The following is a 16813-nucleotide window of genomic DNA, read 5'->3' on the forward strand; positions in this document are numbered from 1 at the left end:
TGATTACTATGTGTAAAGCATTGTTCTAAGCACTAGGGGATTACAAGGTGATCGGGTTGTCCCACGTGGGGCTCACAGTCTTAATCCCCATTTTACAGATGAGGTAACTGAGGCTCTGAGAAGTGAAGTGACTTGCCCAAGGTCACACAGCAGACGTGGTGGAGTCGGAATTCAAACCCATGACCTCTGACTCCAAAGCCTGGGCTCTTTCCACTGAGCCACGCTGCTTCTCTAAGCAAACCCATCACTCTGATGCTACTCTGGCATAAGCTCATTGTCGACAGCAAATGCGTCTGTTTATTGTTGTAGTATGCTCTCCCAAGCGCTTAGTACAGTGCTCCTGCACTCTCTGCTCCTCTGACGCTGACCTCCTCACTGTGCCTCGTTCTCGCCTGTCCCGCCGTCGCCCCCCCGGCCCACCTCCTCCCCCTGGCCTGGAATGCCCTCCCTCCACACATCTGCCAAGCTAGCCCTCTTCCTCCCTTCAAAGCCCTACTGAGAGCTCACCTCCTCCAGGAGGCCTTCCCAGACTGTGCCCCCTTTTTCCTCTCCTCCTCCCCCTCCCCACAGCACTTGTATACATTTGTACAGATTTATTACTCTATTTATTTTACTTGTACATATTTACTATTCTATTTATTTTGTTAATGATGTGCATATAGCTATAATTCCATTTATTCTGACGATTTTGACACCTGTCTACATGTTGTGTTTTGTTGTCTGTCTCCCCCGTCTAGACTGTGAGCCCGTTGCTGGGTAGGAACTGCCTCTATATGTTGCCGACCTGTACTTCCCAAGCCCTTAGACAGTGCTCTGCACACAGTAAGCGCTCACTACGACTGACTGAATGAATGAATGACTGAAATGCTCCTCCCACAGTAAGCGCTCAATAAATAGGACGGAATGAATGAATGAGGTGTGACCTTGGGCAAGTCACTTTTTTTAAAAAACGGTATTTGTTAAGCGCTTACTATGTATCAAACACTACTCTAAGCGCTGGGGTAGATTCAAGTTACTTAGGCTGGGCACAGCCCCGTCACATACAGGGCTCACAATCTAAGTAGGAGGGAGAACAGGTATCCCCAGGTTACCACTGAGGAAACTTAAGGCACAGAGAAGTTAAATCATCATCATCAATTGTATTTATTGAGCGCTTACTGTGTGCACAGCACTGTACTAAGCGCTTGGGAAGTACAAGTTGGCAACCCAACTTGCCAAGCGTCACACAGCGGACAAGTGGCGGAGCCGGATTTAGAACCCAGGTCCTTCTGTCTCCCAGGGCTGTGCGCTCTCCACTAGGCCACACTGCTTCTCACCTACTTCACATCTGTGCCTCAGTTTCCTTAACTGCAAAATGAGGATTCAATCCCTGTTCTCCCTCCCACTAAGACTGTGAGCCCCAAGAAGGACAGGTGCTTGACATATCGTAAGTGCTCAACAAATGTAATGATAATAATGATAACCTTTATCGTGCTCACTTGGTGCAATGCACTGAACTAGCACTTAGAGGTACAGATTAACAAAATGGCATGCTCCCTTCCCACAGAGAACTTATAGTCGATCGGGGCGACAAGCATAAAAGTGTTTACGACCCTGACCAAATCCACTCAACAGAGATGAAGACGGGAGGGCTACGAAGGGTATAAATAAGTTCGTGCTAGAGAGGGTTTATGGGATGATATGGCTCAGGGGGAGGGAAATAAATTGGGGATAGCTCGTTAGAAGCGGGATTTTAGGAGGGATGGGAATATGGGAGAGCTGTGATGAATCTGCTGTGGGGACAAGAGGGAGTTCTCAGATGGAGGAAGGAGAATTGAGAGGTAGAGAGTTGGCTTGTGAGGAGTGAGGGCAGCAAGTTGGGGAACAGAGTCTTTCTAAAATTTACCGGTGTAACTGGCATGCAGTCTTCTGGACTGTAAGCTCGCTGTGGGCAGGGAACGTGCCTACCAACTCTGCTCTACTGTAATAATAATACTGGTATTTGTTAAGCGCTTTGTATGTGCCAAGCACTGTCTTAAGTACTGGGGTGGATACAAGATGATCAGGTTGTGTTCAGGTTGTCCCACTGGGGGCTCACGGTCTTAATCCCCATTTTACAGATGAGATAACTGAGGCACAGAGAAGTTTAAATGACTTGTTCAAAGTCACACAGCTGACAAGTGGTGGAGACAGGATCAGAACCCATGACCTCCGACTCCCAAGTCCAGGCTCTTTCCACTAAGTCACGTGCTTCTCGATTATTATTGTTATTATTATGATTATTATTGCTGTTACCAACTCTGTTATATTGTACTCTCCCCAGCACTTAGTACAGATCTCTGAACGCAGTAAGCGCTCACTAAATATGACCACTGGGCATGCCTTATCCTGTCTCCTACGATCCTGTTGCTCATTTCACGTTCAAACTTAGTTTGATTGTCACTGGCCAAAAAGTTACACTGGCCAATCCTGTCCCTTTTTCCTAGGTGTAGAGGAGTTATGTGTTTGCCTGGTTTGCGGACGGGAAAATGGCAAGGATATAGGGAGCTACTACTAGCGAACCACACACTAGGAACCCAGGTACTTCTAACTCCCGGGCCCGTGCTCTAACCACTACACCACACAGCTTCTATGTCCTCGTGTATTCAGCAACATCAAAAAAGGGGCAGAAACCTATTGACCTGGGTTCTAATCCCAGCTCCGCCACTTGTCTGCTGTTGTGTGGCTTTGGGCAAGTCATTTCACTTCTCTGTGCCTCAGTTCCCTCATCTGTAAAATGGGGATTAAGACTGGGAGCCCTACGTGGGACAGGGACTGTGTCCAACCCGATTAATGCCTAATTCACATAACCCAGAGACTATTTTTAGATTTGGTTACTCATTCTTTCCCATTGCTTAGAATAAGCAACTGTAGATTGTAGATTCTAGACTGTAAGGTCATTGTGGGGAGGGAATGTGGCTGTTTATTGTTTTATTGTACTCTCCCAAGCACTTAGTGCAGTGCTCTGCACATGTAAGCTCACTGTGGGGAGGGAATGTGGCTGTTTGTTTTATTGTACTCTCCTAAGCACTTAGTACAGTGCTCTGCACATGGCACATATATGTTGCCAATTTGTACTTCCCAAGCGCTTAGTACAGTGCTCTGCACACAGTAATCGCTCAATAAATACGATTGATGACGATGATGATAGTAAGCACTCTATAAATACGACTGACTGATTGACTGAGTGAATGAATGAATGAACGAATGGGTATTTGGCTCCCAAAGTTTAAGCTAAAATGCCAGCCCATCTTTCTTAGAGATGCTAACCCCCCAGAACTTAGTCCAGTACCTGGCACATAGTAAGTACTTAACAATTACCACAACTATTATTATTATCTTTATTGAATAAACGGTAAATGGTATGATCACATTATCTAAATTCTTAAGTTACTTAAGCTAGAAAAAGAATGGCATTTATTAAGCGATTACTATGTGTAAAGCACTGTTCTAAGCGCTGGGGAGGTTACAAGGTGATCAGGTTGTCCCACGGGGGGCTCAAAGTTTTAATCCCCATTTTACAGATGAGGTAACTGAGGCCCAGGGAAGTTAAGTGATTTGCCCAAGGTTGCTCAACTGACAATTGGCGGAGCCGGGATTTGAACCCATGACCTCTGACTCCAAATCCCGTGCTCCTTCCACCGAGCCACGCTGCTATGGTATTTACTGAAGTAACAGGCCGGGAGTCAGAAGGACCTTGGTTCTAATCCCGGTTCTGCCACTTTCCTGCAGCTGTGTGACCTTGGGCAAGTCATTTCACTTCTCTGTGCCTCAGTTCGCTCTTCTGAAAAATGGGGATTAAGACTGCTAGCCCTACATGGGCAGGAACTCTGTCCAACCCGATTAGTTTGTATCTACCCCAGCCCTTAGTACAGTGCCATTTGGGGAGAATTTGGAGGTCTTTGGTTTACTTTCTAAGGAAAGAACAAGCAGAAAGGACAGAAGAAGTTGTGACGTCCAGAAAAGCCCTCCTAATAGTAAGGTCTGGTTAGAGAAGAAAGAAACATGATTTCTCTCTCTGAAGTACTGATTTTAGTATCTTCTTGGATTGCCTTATAAATTATAAATTACTTATTTATATTAATGTCTGTCTCCCCCTCTAGACCCGCAAGATCGTTGTAGGGAGGGAACGTCTGCTAACTCTGTTGTATTGTACTCTCCCAAGCGCTAAGAAGCAGCATGGCTCAGTGGAAAGAGCCTGGGCTTTGGAGTCAGAGGTCATGGGTTCAAATACCGACTCCACCACTTGTCAGCTGTGTGACTTTGGGCAAGTTACTTAACTTCTCTGGGCCTCAGTTCCCTCATCTGTAAAATGGGGATGAAGACTGTGAGCCCCACCTGGGACAACCTGATCTCCTTGTAACTACCCCAGCGCTTAGAACAGTGCTTCGCACATAGTAAGCACTTAATAAATGCCATTATTATTATTATTATTCTCTGGGCCTCAGTCCCTCAGCTGTAAAATGGGGATGAAGACTGTGAGCCCCTGTGGGACAACCTGATCACCTTGTAACCTTCCCAATGCCTAGTGCTTTGCACATAGTAAGCGCTTAATAAATGCTATCATTATTATTATTACATAGTAAATGCTCAATAAATGCCATTGATTGATTGCCTTGATGCAGTAGATAGTGCAGCAGATATTAATGTAGAATATTCATAAAAGGTTTGACACTTGAAAAGTGAAATGAGATCATCATAAAACAGATTAGAGATTATAGAGAAAAGGTAGTTTCAAAATCTAAAGTGCTTCTGTGCAGGACAGACCAATTATCCAGATTTTTGTAAAAGTCTGCCTTTTCTCTTTGAAGGAAATGGCATTCTTAAAAGAATTCTTAATCAGAAAGCTCAGTGAGAAATTAAGAGCATATATCTGTAATCCTAATTTTAAAAATACTAAAAGTATATACCAATGTCATTTTACAAGAAACAACTTCAGGATGAAAGAACAAAAAAAATCCAGATAAAAAAAATACTTACACCTTCATTTCCTAATCTCTGTCCAATTGATTTTTCAGGTTCAGGAATTTTTACCTTCAGGTACCTGAAGAAGGGGAAAGAAAGAAATTCAAATTGGGTTCTGAGTCTGGGTTGCTGTCTGGGTCAATACCATCTTCTCTTAGAATTACATACCCATCATTTAACTGCTTCCCTGAGCTAGTCCCCAAAACAATTCAAGATTATAATAATTTCCAGTTTCAAACAGCCAGATCCTTTTTCTGAAAACACAAGACTGGAGTGTACTCTAGCATGATTCTAGTTTGACGCAGCATACGCTTCTTATCTTCAGCTTTTCAAATGAGTTACTGCTGTTATTTATTTGGCTGCGCTCAGTGTTTCACTGACACATCTGAATCACTGTGACATGATTGTGACATGAGACATGCCCACATCTCCCCCATCCTAAAAAAACCCTCTCGACCCCACCTCCCCTTCTAGTTATCAACCTATCTCTCTCCTACCATTCCTTTCCAAACTCCTAGAATGAGTCATCTACACCCGGGGCCTCGAATTCCTCAATGCCAACTCTCTCCTTGACCCCCTCCATTCAGGCTTCCGTCCCCTACACTCCACCGAAACTGCCCTCTCAAAGGCCACCGATGACCTCCTTCTTGCCAAATCCAACGGCTCCTACTCTATCCTAATCCTCCTCGACCCCTCAGCTGCCTTCGACACTGTGGACCACCTCCTTCTTCTCAACACGCTATCCAACCTTAGCTTCACAGACTCCGTCCTCTCCTGGTTCTCCTCTTATCTCTCCGGTCGTTCATTCTCAGTCTCTTTTGCGGGCTCCTCCTCCCCCTCCCATCCCCTCACTGTGGGGGTTCCTCAAGGGTCAGTTCTTGGTCCTCTTCTGTTCTCTATCTACACTCACTCCCTTGGTGAACTCATTAGCTCCTATGGCTTCAACTACCATTTCTACGCTGATGACACCCAAATCTACATCTCTGCCCCTGCTCTCTCTCCCTCCCTTCAGGCTCAGGTCTCCCTCCTCCTGCCTTCAGGACATCTCCATCTGGATGTCTGGCCGCCATCTAAAACTCAACATATCCAAGACTGAACTCCTTATCTTCCCTCCAAAACCCTGCCCTCTCCCTGACTTTCCCGTCACTGTAGACGGCACTTACCATCCTTCCCGTCTCACAAGCCTGCAACCTTGGTGTCATCCTCGACTCCGCTCTCTCGTTCACCCCTCACATCCAATCCGTCACCAAAACCTGCCGGTCTCACCTCTGCAACATCGCCAAGATCCGCCCTTTCCTCTCCATCCAAACTGCTACCCTGCTGGTTCAATCTGTCATCGTATCCCAACTGGATAACTGCATCAGCCTCCTCTCTGATCTCCCATCCTTCTGCCTCTCCCCACTTCAGTCTATACTTCACGCTGCTGCCCGGATCATCTTTGTGCAGAAACGCTCTGGGCATGTTACTCCCCTCCTCAAAAATCTCCAGTGGCTGCCAGTCAACCTACACAGCAAGCAAAAACTCCTCACTCTCAGCTTCAAGGCTGTCCATCCCCTCGCCCCCTCCTCCCTCCCCTCCCTTCTCTCCTTCTCCAGCCCAGCCCGCACCCTCCGCTCCTCCGCCGCTAACCTCCTCCCCGTACCTCGTTCTCTCCTGTCCCGCCATCGACCCCCGGCCCACATCCTCCCCCTGGCCTGGAATGCCCTCCCTCTGCCCATCCGCCAAGCTAGCTCTCTTCCTCCCTTCAAGGCCCTGCTGAGAGCTCACCTCCTCCAAGAGGCCTTCCCAGACTGAGCCTCCTTTTTCCTCTCCTCCTCCCCCTCCCCACACCACCTGTATATATGTTTGTACAGATTTATTACTGCATTTATTTTACTTGTACATATTTACTATTCCACTTGTTTTGCTAATGATGTGCATCTAGCTTTAATTCTATTTGTTCTGATGACTTGACACCTGTCCACATATTTTGTTTTGTTGTCTGTCTCCCCCTTCTATTCATTCATTCACTCAATTGTATTTATTGAGCGCTTACTGTATGCAGAGCACTGTAGTAAGCGCTTGGGAAGTCCAAGTTGGCAGCGTATAGTTGCCAACAGTGGGCTCACAGTCTAGAAGGGGGAGACAGAGAACAAAACCAAAACATAGTAACCAAATAAAATAAATAGAATAAACATGTACAAATAAAATAGAGTAATTAATACATACAGACATATATACATACATACAAGTTCTGTGGGGAGGGGAAGGAGGTAAGGCTCTAGACTGTGAGCCCGTTGTTGGGTAGGGACCATCTCTAGATGTTGCCAACTTGTACTTCCCAAGCGCTTAGTACAGTGCTCTGCACACAGTGAGCACTCAATAAATACAATTGAATGAATGAACGAATGGGGGTATTCGTTTAACTGCGTACTATGTGTGAAGCACTTTACTAAGCATTGGGTAGACACAAGATAATCAGATCAGACACAATCCCTGGCGTACACGGTCTACGGCGGAGAGGGATCTGGTATTTAATCTCCAGATACGGAAAGGTAAGTGACTTGCCCATGGTAACGACAGACAAGTGGCAGAGGCAGGATTGGAACCCAGATCCTGACCCCCAGGCACATTCTCTTTCTACTAGGCCATGCTGCTCTTCTGCGTCACTTGGCATGAAGTGATACAGAGGACTGTGGGCCGAGGGACTGAGTCTGAGCTGAATGGATTGTGCGTACGTGGGGAAGTAGCTTGGCACAGTGGTTGGAGCACGGGTCGGAGTCAGAAAGTCATGGGTTCTAATCCCGGCTCCACCACACATCTGCTGGGTGGCCTTGGGCAAGTCACTTCAATTCTCTGGGCCTCAGTTCCCTCATCTGCAAAATGGGGATTGAGCCCGTGGGCCCAATGTGGGACGGGACTGTGACCGACCCGATTTGCTCGTATCCACCCAGCACTTAGTACAGTGCCTGGCACACAGTAAGTGCTTAGCAAATACCATGATGATGAATGTTCTCCAGTACTTAGTAAAGTCTTGGCACATGTTATGTGCTTAATAAATACCACAGTTGTTATTCTGGAAAGCTCTTCTTTATTTAGCTTCGACTGTGGCAGCACCAGGGCTTTTTACCCACTTGGCAACTGAAATCCTGCAGAAAACTGTTCACTTTCCTTCCCATATTTCTACCTTTTTGAGCTTGTCTTTGTTGATCTCACTCCAAATACAAATTTCACTGTCCAGGGAGTCCAAAAATCTCACATACCCCATCAACAGAAGCCCCCCCGCCCCAACTTTGGCTCCTCCATCTTCCTAGTTTAAGAACCCACCTGCACAAAATTACAATTTTCCTTGGTTTCCTTTATTAATGCCTAGGATTTTTCAATAATTCAAGTAGTAGAGAAAAGATAACCTAAAATATCACGAAGAGATTCACGCAGTTATAAAAGCCACTCACAAGTGAAATAGAAGTTTACCTTCATAATAATCATGATGGCATTTGTTAAGCGCTTCCTGTGTGCAAAGCACTGCTGTAAGCGCTGGGGAGGTTACAAGGTGAGCAGGTTGTCCTACAGGGGCCTCACAGTCTTAATCCCCATTTTACAGATGAGGTAACTGAGGCACAGAGAAGTGACTTGCCCAAGGTCACACAGCTGACAATTGGCAGAGCCGGAATTTGAACCCATGGCCTCTGACTCCCAAGCCTGTGCTCTTTCCACTGAGCCACGCCTTAAGCAGAGACACAATAATTCTAAACTAGCTGAGAGGTGAGAAATATTTGCTTTTCCCCAGGAAAATCCCTCTCATGTCCAAATATGTCCTCCCTTCTCTTCACCTCTCCCATCTCTAGACTGTGAGCCCACTGTTGGGTAGGGACCGTCTCTGTATGTTGCTAACTTGCACTTCCCAAGCACTTAGTACAGTGCTCTGCACACAGTAAGCGCTCAATAAATACGATTGATTGATTGATTGATTGATTGATCTCCCTTCTGGCCCCTCTTTCTTCTCCAGCTGCTACTACTCTCCCCTCAAAACTAGCTTCCTCCCTTCATCATCATCATCATCAATTGTATTTATTGAGCGCTTACTATGTGCAGAGCACTGTACTAAGCGCTTGGGAAGTCCAAGTTGGCAACATATAGAGACAGTCCCTACCCAACAGTGGGCTCACAGTCTAAAAGGGGGAGACAGAGAACAAAACCAAACATACTAACAAAATAAAATAAATAGAATAGATATGTACAAGTAAAATAAATAAATAAATAAATAAATAGAGTAATAAATATGTACAAACATATATACAGGTGCTGTGGGGAAGGGAAGGAGGTAAGATGGGGGGGATGGAGAGGGGGACGAGGGGGAGAGGAAGGAAGGGGCTCCCTTCTATAACCCTCTTCCTCTGAATCCACTGACTCTCCCATCTCACCCATCCTCCCCTTTTACAGCCATCTTTCTGCTTTTTTTCCTTCTCTTACTTACATTTATTCAACTCAATTGTATTTATTGAGCACTTACTGTGGGCAGAGCACTGTACTAAGCGTTTGGGAGAGTACGCTACAACAATAAACGGGCACATTCACTTCTCCTGGTATTTCTCCCCATCACCCCTTCCCAAACTCCCTTGCAAGTGTATGACTGGCCACAGCCATGTCTTTCACTTCACAGTGATTGCCAAGTTCATTTTATTACTCTATTTATTTATTCATTTTACTTGTACATATTCTATTTATTTTATTTTGTTAATATGTTTTGTTTTGTTCTCTGTCTCCCCCTTCTAGACTGTGAGCCCGCTGTTGGGTAGGGACCGTCTCTATATGTTGCCAACCTGTACTTCCCAAGCGCTTAGTACAGTGCTCGGCACACAGGAAGCGCTCAATAAATACGACTGAGTTGAATAAATGTAAGTAAGAGAAGGAAAAAAAAGCAGAACGATGGCTGTAAAAGGGGAGGATGGGTGAGATGGGAGAGTCAGTGGATTCAGAGGAAGAGGGTTATAGAAGGGAGCCCCTTCCTTCCTCTCCCCCTCGTCCCCCTCTCCTTGAATGAATTTCAAGGTCAGAGAAACAGCGTGGCTCAGTGGAAAGAGCCCGGGCTTTGGAGTCAGAGGTCATGGGTTCAAATCCCAGCTCCGCCACTTGTCAGCTGTGTGACTTTGGGCAAGTCATTTAACTTCTCTGGGGCTTAGTTACCTCATCTGTAAAATGGGGATTAAGACTGTGAGCCCCCTGTGGGGCAACCTGATCGCCTTGTAACCTCCCCAGCGCTTAGAACAGTGCTATGCACATAGTAAGCGCTTAATAAATGCCATTATTATTATTTGTAAAATGGGGATTAAGACTGTGAGCCCCCTGTGGGGCAACCTGATCACCCTGTAACCTCCAGCGCTTAGAACAGTGCTTTGCATGTAGTAAGTGCTAAATAAACGCCATTATTATTATTATTATCATTTCAGAGACGGAGAATGGAGCAGGTAGACCTCTCCTTTCCATCAGAACGACCCGGCTGCTTATTGCGCTACTGCACTATTTATACTAATCTATTCAATCATATTTATTAAGTGCTTACTGTGTGCAGAGCACTGTACTACTATTTATACTAAAGTCTGCCTCCCCTGTTCATTCATTCATTCAATCGTATTTATTGAGCGCTTACTGTGTGCAGAGCACTGTACTACTATTTATACTAAAGTCTGCCTCCCCTGTTCATTCATTCATTCATTCAATCGCATTTATTGAGCACTTACTGTGTGCAGAGCACTGTACTAAGCGCTTGAGCTCACGGTGTGGAGGGAATGCGTCTGTTACACTGTACTCTCCCAAGCACTTGGTCCAGTGCTCTACACACAGTGAGCACTCAGTAAATCCGACTGATGCCCCCTTTCCCCCACTACCAGTCACGAGACCCGTCTTCTCCCTGTGGGTGCTAAAGGCGGGGTCAGAGAAGCAGCGTGACTCAGTGGAAAGAGCCCAGGCTTGGGAGTCGGAGGTTGTGGGTTCGAATCCCGGTTCTGCCCCTTGTTAGCTGTGTGACTTTGGGCAAGTCACTTCACTTCATCCTCAATCGTATTTACTGAGCGCTTACTGTGTGCAGAGCACTGTACTAAGCGCTTGGGAAGTACAAGTTGGCAACATATAGAGACAATCCCTACCCAACAGTGGGCTCACAGTCTAAAAGGGGGAGACAGACAACAAAACCAAACATACCAGCAAAATAAAATAAATAGAATAGATATGTACAAGTAAAATAAATAGAGTAACAAATATGTACAAACATATATACATATATACAGGTGCTGTGGGGAAGGGAAGGAGGTAAGATGGGGGGGATTGAGAGGGGGATGAGGGGGAGAGGAAGGAAGGGGCTCAGTGTGGGAAGGCCTCCTGGAGGAGGTGAGCTCTCAGCAGGGCCTTGAAGGGAGGAAGAGAGCTAGCTTGGCGGAGGGGCAGAGGGAGGGCATTCCGGGCCCGGGGGAGGACGTGGGCCGGGGGTCGATGGCGGGACAGGCGAGAACGAGGTACGGTGAGGAGGTGAGCGGCGGAGGAGTGGAGGGTGCGGGCTGGGCTGGAGAAGGACAGAAGGGAGGTGAGGTAGGAGGGGGCGAGGGGATGGAGAACCTTGAAGCCCAGGGTGAGGAGTTTCTGCCTGATGCGCAGATTGATTGGTAGCCACTGGAGATTTTTGAGGAGGGGAGTAACATGCCCAGAGAGTTCCTGGACAAAGACAATCCGGGCAGCAGCATGAAGTATGGATTGAAGTTGGGAGAGACACGAAGATGGGAGATCAGAGAGAAGGCTGATGCAGTAGTCCAGACGGGATAGGATGAGAGCTTGAACGAGAAGGGTAGCGGTGTGGACGGAGAGGAAAGGGCGGATCTTGGCAATGGAACTTCTCTAGGCCTCATCTGTAAAATGGGGATTAAGACGGTGAGCCCCACGTGGGACAACCCAATAACCTTGCATCTACCCCAGCGCTTAGAACGGTGCTTGGCGCACGGTGAGCGCTGAACAAATACCATCATTATTATTTCACCTACAGAGACCAAAGGGAAACTGCAACTCCCCCGCCCACTGTGACACCTATGAGTCCGGACGGCAGCGAGTGCCACAGACCCCAAGCCGGGCTCTGCCCACTTCCCGGGAGCCCCAGATGGATGGTGGGGCTTTCAATCAATCAATCAATCAATCATATTTATTGAGCTCTTACTGTGTGCAGAGTACTGTACTAAGCGCTTGGGAAGTACAAGTTGGCAGACGATACACCCACCTCCCGGCTGGGGTCTTCTGACGTGACGGCAAGAGGTGGGGGCGGTCTTAGCTCTAGCCCCCGCCTCCGCCGTCTCTGGCCCTGGCCGTGGAAGAGAGGACTCAGGTGTTTGTGATGCAGTCGGAAGGGAAATAAGGTGAGAGATTAATCAGGGAAGACTTTCTGGAAGCTCCCCTCCTCCAGGAGGCCTTCCCAGACTGAGCCCCCCTTTTCCTCTGCTCTTCCTCCCCTCCCCATCGCCCCACTCCCTCCCTCTGCTCTACCCCCCTCCGCCCCAGAGCACTTGTGTATATTTGTACATATTTATTATTCTATTGATTTTATTAGTGATGTGTATAGACCTATGATTCTATTTATTTGTGAGCCCGCTGTTGGGTAGGGACCGTCTCTATATGTTGCCAACTTGTACTTCCCAAGCGCTTAGTACAGTGCTCTGCACACAGTAAGCGCTCAATAAATACGATTGAATGAATGAATGAAGAGCTCACTGGGCAAAAGTCCACTGCGTGATTTAATTGCTTCATTTACAGTTCCGTGTTTAAAGGAAACCTTCAACCCGATACTCACCCTACAGACTGTAGCTGCCTGTGGTAAATTTGTGGATTTCTTCACCTGCCCAACTATTTTATACCAGGCATTTGCAACCAACGAATCTACCCCAGGGCTGGGAACAGTGCTTGGCACATAGTAAATGCTTAACAAGTACCGTAATAATAATTTATCCTTATTATCATCAATCTATGACACATATCTGAAGGGGCACACCACTTTCTGGGTCCTCGAACGAGGCATTTCTAGAGGCAACAGTCCAGCCTAAACGCTGTCACCTTCCCCACAGTCTCCACTGGTGTAGCGCAACTGTGCTAAAACATCACCAATGCCTAAGAGAAGCAGCGTGGCTCAGTGGGAAAGAGCACGAGCTTTGGAGTCAGAGGTCATGGGTTCAAATCCCGGCTCTGCCAATTGTCAGCTGTGTGACTTTGGGCAAGTCACTTAACTTCTCTGGGCCTCAGTGACCTCATCTGGAAAATGGGGATTAAGACTGTGAGCCCCCCGTGGGACAACCGGATCACCTTGTAATAATAATAATAATAATGATAATAATAATAATAATAATAGCATTTATTAAGCGCTTACTATGTGCAAAGCACTGTTCTAAGCGCTGGGGAGGTTACAAGGTGATCAGGTTGCCCCACGGGGGGGCTCACAGTCTTAATACCCATTTTACAGATGAGGTAACTGAGGCCCAGAGAAGTTAAGTGACTTGCCCAAAGTCACACAGCTGGCTATTGGCAGAGCCGGGATTTGAACCCACAACCTCTGACTCCAAAGCCCGGGCTCTTTCCACTGAGCCACACTGCTTCTCTAAACTTGTAACCTCCCTAGCGCTTAGAACAGTGCTTTGCACATACTAAGCGCTTAATAAATGCCATCATTATTATTATTGTTATTATTTCTCGTCTTCCCGTACAGGCCATAAGACACCGCTTCTAAGGAAATGAAGAATTACATCGATTCACGGGAGTTCGGCATCGCAAAAAGATGCGTAAAATAACCTCTTTGCTGCCTTGAGCAATAGATTTGTCATATTCAATCGTATTTATTGACAGCCTACTGTGTGCAGAGCACTGTACTAAGCGCTTGGGAAGTACAAGTCGGCAACATATAGAGACAGTCCAGGAACCAAAAGCCGCAGGTATTTGAAAAAACAATCACTTAAGGGAGTCCAGGGGAGATACTTGAAAGGGAGCTGAATACCTTTTTTCGTTTCTCCCGGCACGAACCGAGCCCCGTGTTTCGGCCCCCCTATCTGGAAGGAAGTATGGGAGAGAAAGAATTAACGTGCGCCGAAGCAAATTACACACATAATGCGGCTGGCACATGGTCACTTTCAAAGCGGCAAAGATGCTGGTTTCCAGATGGCGAAAAACCACAACAAAAGTCATATCGAGGATGACCGGTGTCGAAATGAGAAGCAGCATGGCCTGTGGACCGAGCACGGGCTCGGGAGTCAGAGGTTCTAATCCCGGCTCCGCCACCTGTCTGCTGTGTGACCTCGGGCAAGTCATTTCACTTCTCTGTGCCTCAGTTGCCTCATCTGCAAAATGGGGATTAAGACTGTGAGCCCCGTGTGGGAAAGGGACCGCTGTCCAACCTGATTACTTTGTATCTCTCCTAGTGCTCGGCACATTGCGAGCGCTTAGCAAATATCATAAAAAAAAACACAAAAAAGTTCCCTAAGGCCACAGCAGCCTTCATTTTTATAAGCAACATCGACCCGTGAGCAATCCCACGTGCTCAGAGCTAACACTTGGTAAAATGTAGTGGATTTGAAACTACCATACTCAAGGTTTATCGATTAAAAATAAAATATTTTTCATGAGGGATTTGTCCATTTTGTTGGCCCAATCATTCATCTCTAATAATAATTAATAACAATAATTATGGTATTTGTTAAGTGCTTACCATGTGCCAGGCACTGTACTAAGTAAGCACTGGGGTGGATGCAAGCAAACTGGACACAGCCCCAACCCACGTGGGCCTCACAGTCTCGATCCCCATTTTACAGATGAGGTAGCTGAGGCCCAGAGAAGTGAAGTGACTTGCCCAAGGTCACACGGCAGACAGGTGGGAGAGCCAGGATTCGAATCCAAGACCTTTTGACTCCGAGGCCCGGGCTCTATCCACTTCGCCTTTCTGTTGCCGGTCCGTTGCGATGCTTCAGTGAACACCGTGGCGTTGGACAACATTTCAGAACTTGGGGCTTTGCTCTTCAGAAAAACGTCCCCTTTTCCAATTTAAGACTAACCCGGGGGCCCTCATTAAAATGAAATCGATCCAAGATGGGGTTGCAATGGAGAACTCACACTGCTTTGGAAGGAACTGGTTTGTTCTCATTCCGTGGTAGTGGTCTTCCCCCCAGCCACTGTTACTTAATGCTTCCTTGGGATACTGCGGAGAACTTAAAGAAGAGCAAAATGAGACCATCAGATACAAAGAATAACCTTACCACATTATTCACCAGCTACTCGGAAAGCGTCTCATTCATTCATTCTTATTTACTGAGCGCTTCCTTTGTGCAGAGCACTGTACTAAGCGCTTGGAAAGTACAATTCGGCAACAATTCTCAAGTACAATTCTCAAGACGGGCTGGACTTTTCACACCAAATTCCCCACAATTCCCCCCAAATCTCATTGTGGGCAGGGAACATTTCTACCAGCTTTGCTGAACTGCCCTCTCCGAAGTGCTTAGTACAGTGCTCTGCACAAGTGCTCAGTAAATCAGTGCTTAGAACAGTGCTTGGCACATAGTAAGCACTTAAATACCAACCTTATTATTACTGAATATACTGACGATGATATAATGCACAGGAAGGTTATGTTTGAAGAATGTGAAGAATGTAGAGTGAATGTAGAATGTAGATGGTGAAAAACACTGTGCTGCATGCATGTAACCCTTTTCCCTGACCATCTATTGCACTGTGTCCAGACATATATGTGATGTTGGAAGAACGTTCCCTAATTCTGGTCAGGGGAACCTGGGCCTGCTCATTTTTCTGTATGACAATCCTACGGTAACAGGGAATGTGTCATTTACTGAGAGCTCACCTCCTCCAGGAGGATTCCCAGACTGAGCCCCCTCCTTCCTCTCCCCCTCCTCTCCCTCCCCATCCCCCCCCCGCCTTACCATCATCATCATCAATCGTATTTATTGAGCGCTTACTGTGTGCAGAGCACTGTACTAAGCGCTTGGGAAGTACAGGTTGGCAACATATAGAGACAGTCCCTACCCAACAGTGGGCTCACAGTCTCAAAGGGGGAGACGGAGAACAAAATCAAACATACTAACAAAATTAAATAGAATAGATATGTACAAGTAAAATAAATAGAGTAACAAATATGTACAAACATATATACATATATACAGGTGCCGTGGGGAAGGGAAGGAGGTAAAATGGGGGGGATGGACGGGGGATGGAGAGGGGGATGAGGGGGAGAGGAAGGAAGGGGCTCAGTGTGGGAAGGCCTCCTGGAGGAGGTGAGCTCTCAGTAGGGCCTTGAAGGGAGGAAGAGAGTGAGCTTGGCGGATGGGCAGAGGGAGGGCATTCCAGGCCCGGGGGATGACGTGGGCCGGGGGTCGATGGCGGGACAGGCGAGAACGAGGCCCGGTGAGGAGATTAGCGGCAGAGGAGCGGAGGGTGCGGGCTGGGCTGGAGAAGGAGAGAAGGGAGGGGAGGGAGGAGGGGGCGAGGGGATGGACAGCCTGGAAGCCCAGGGTGAGGAGTTTCTGCCTGATGTGTAGGTTGATTGGTAGCCACTGGAGAAGATTTTTGAGGAGGGGAGTAACATGCCCAGAGCGTTTCTGGACAAAGACAATCCGGGCAGCAGCATGAAGTATGGATTGAAGTGGGGAGAGACACGAGGATGGGAGATCAGAGAGAAGGCTGATGCAGTAGTCCAGACGGGATAGGATGAGAGCTTGAATGAGCAGGGTAGCGGTGGGGATGGAGAGGAAAGGGCGGATCTTGGCAATGTTGCGGAGCCGATAACCGGCAGGTTTTGGTGACGGATTGGATGTGAGGGGTGAAC

At 47.1% G+C, this 16813-nt stretch overlaps 1 protein-coding gene across 2 annotated transcripts in view; it reads right to left on the bottom strand.

Moving 5' to 3' along the window:
• Nucleotides 1–16813, bottom strand: part of SENP2 (SUMO specific peptidase 2) — a 90815-nt gene that overhangs the window by 17997 nt on the left and 56005 nt on the right. For both annotated transcript variants that reach the window (XM_038762535.1, XM_038762620.1), the window contains 3 exons: nucleotides 15091–15185; nucleotides 13982–14033; nucleotides 4999–5062 (listed from right to left, as the gene is read on the bottom strand). In XM_038762535.1, the coding sequence (XP_038618463.1) occupies nucleotides 4999–5062; nucleotides 13982–14033; nucleotides 15091–15185 (211 nt within the window). The remainder of the gene's footprint in view (nucleotides 1–4998; nucleotides 5063–13981; nucleotides 14034–15090; nucleotides 15186–16813) is intronic.

Source organism: Tachyglossus aculeatus, chromosome 1 (assembly GCF_015852505.1).
Source record: "Tachyglossus aculeatus isolate mTacAcu1 chromosome 1, mTacAcu1.pri, whole genome shotgun sequence".
Lineage (NCBI taxonomy): Eukaryota > Metazoa > Chordata > Mammalia > Monotremata > Tachyglossidae > Tachyglossus > Tachyglossus aculeatus.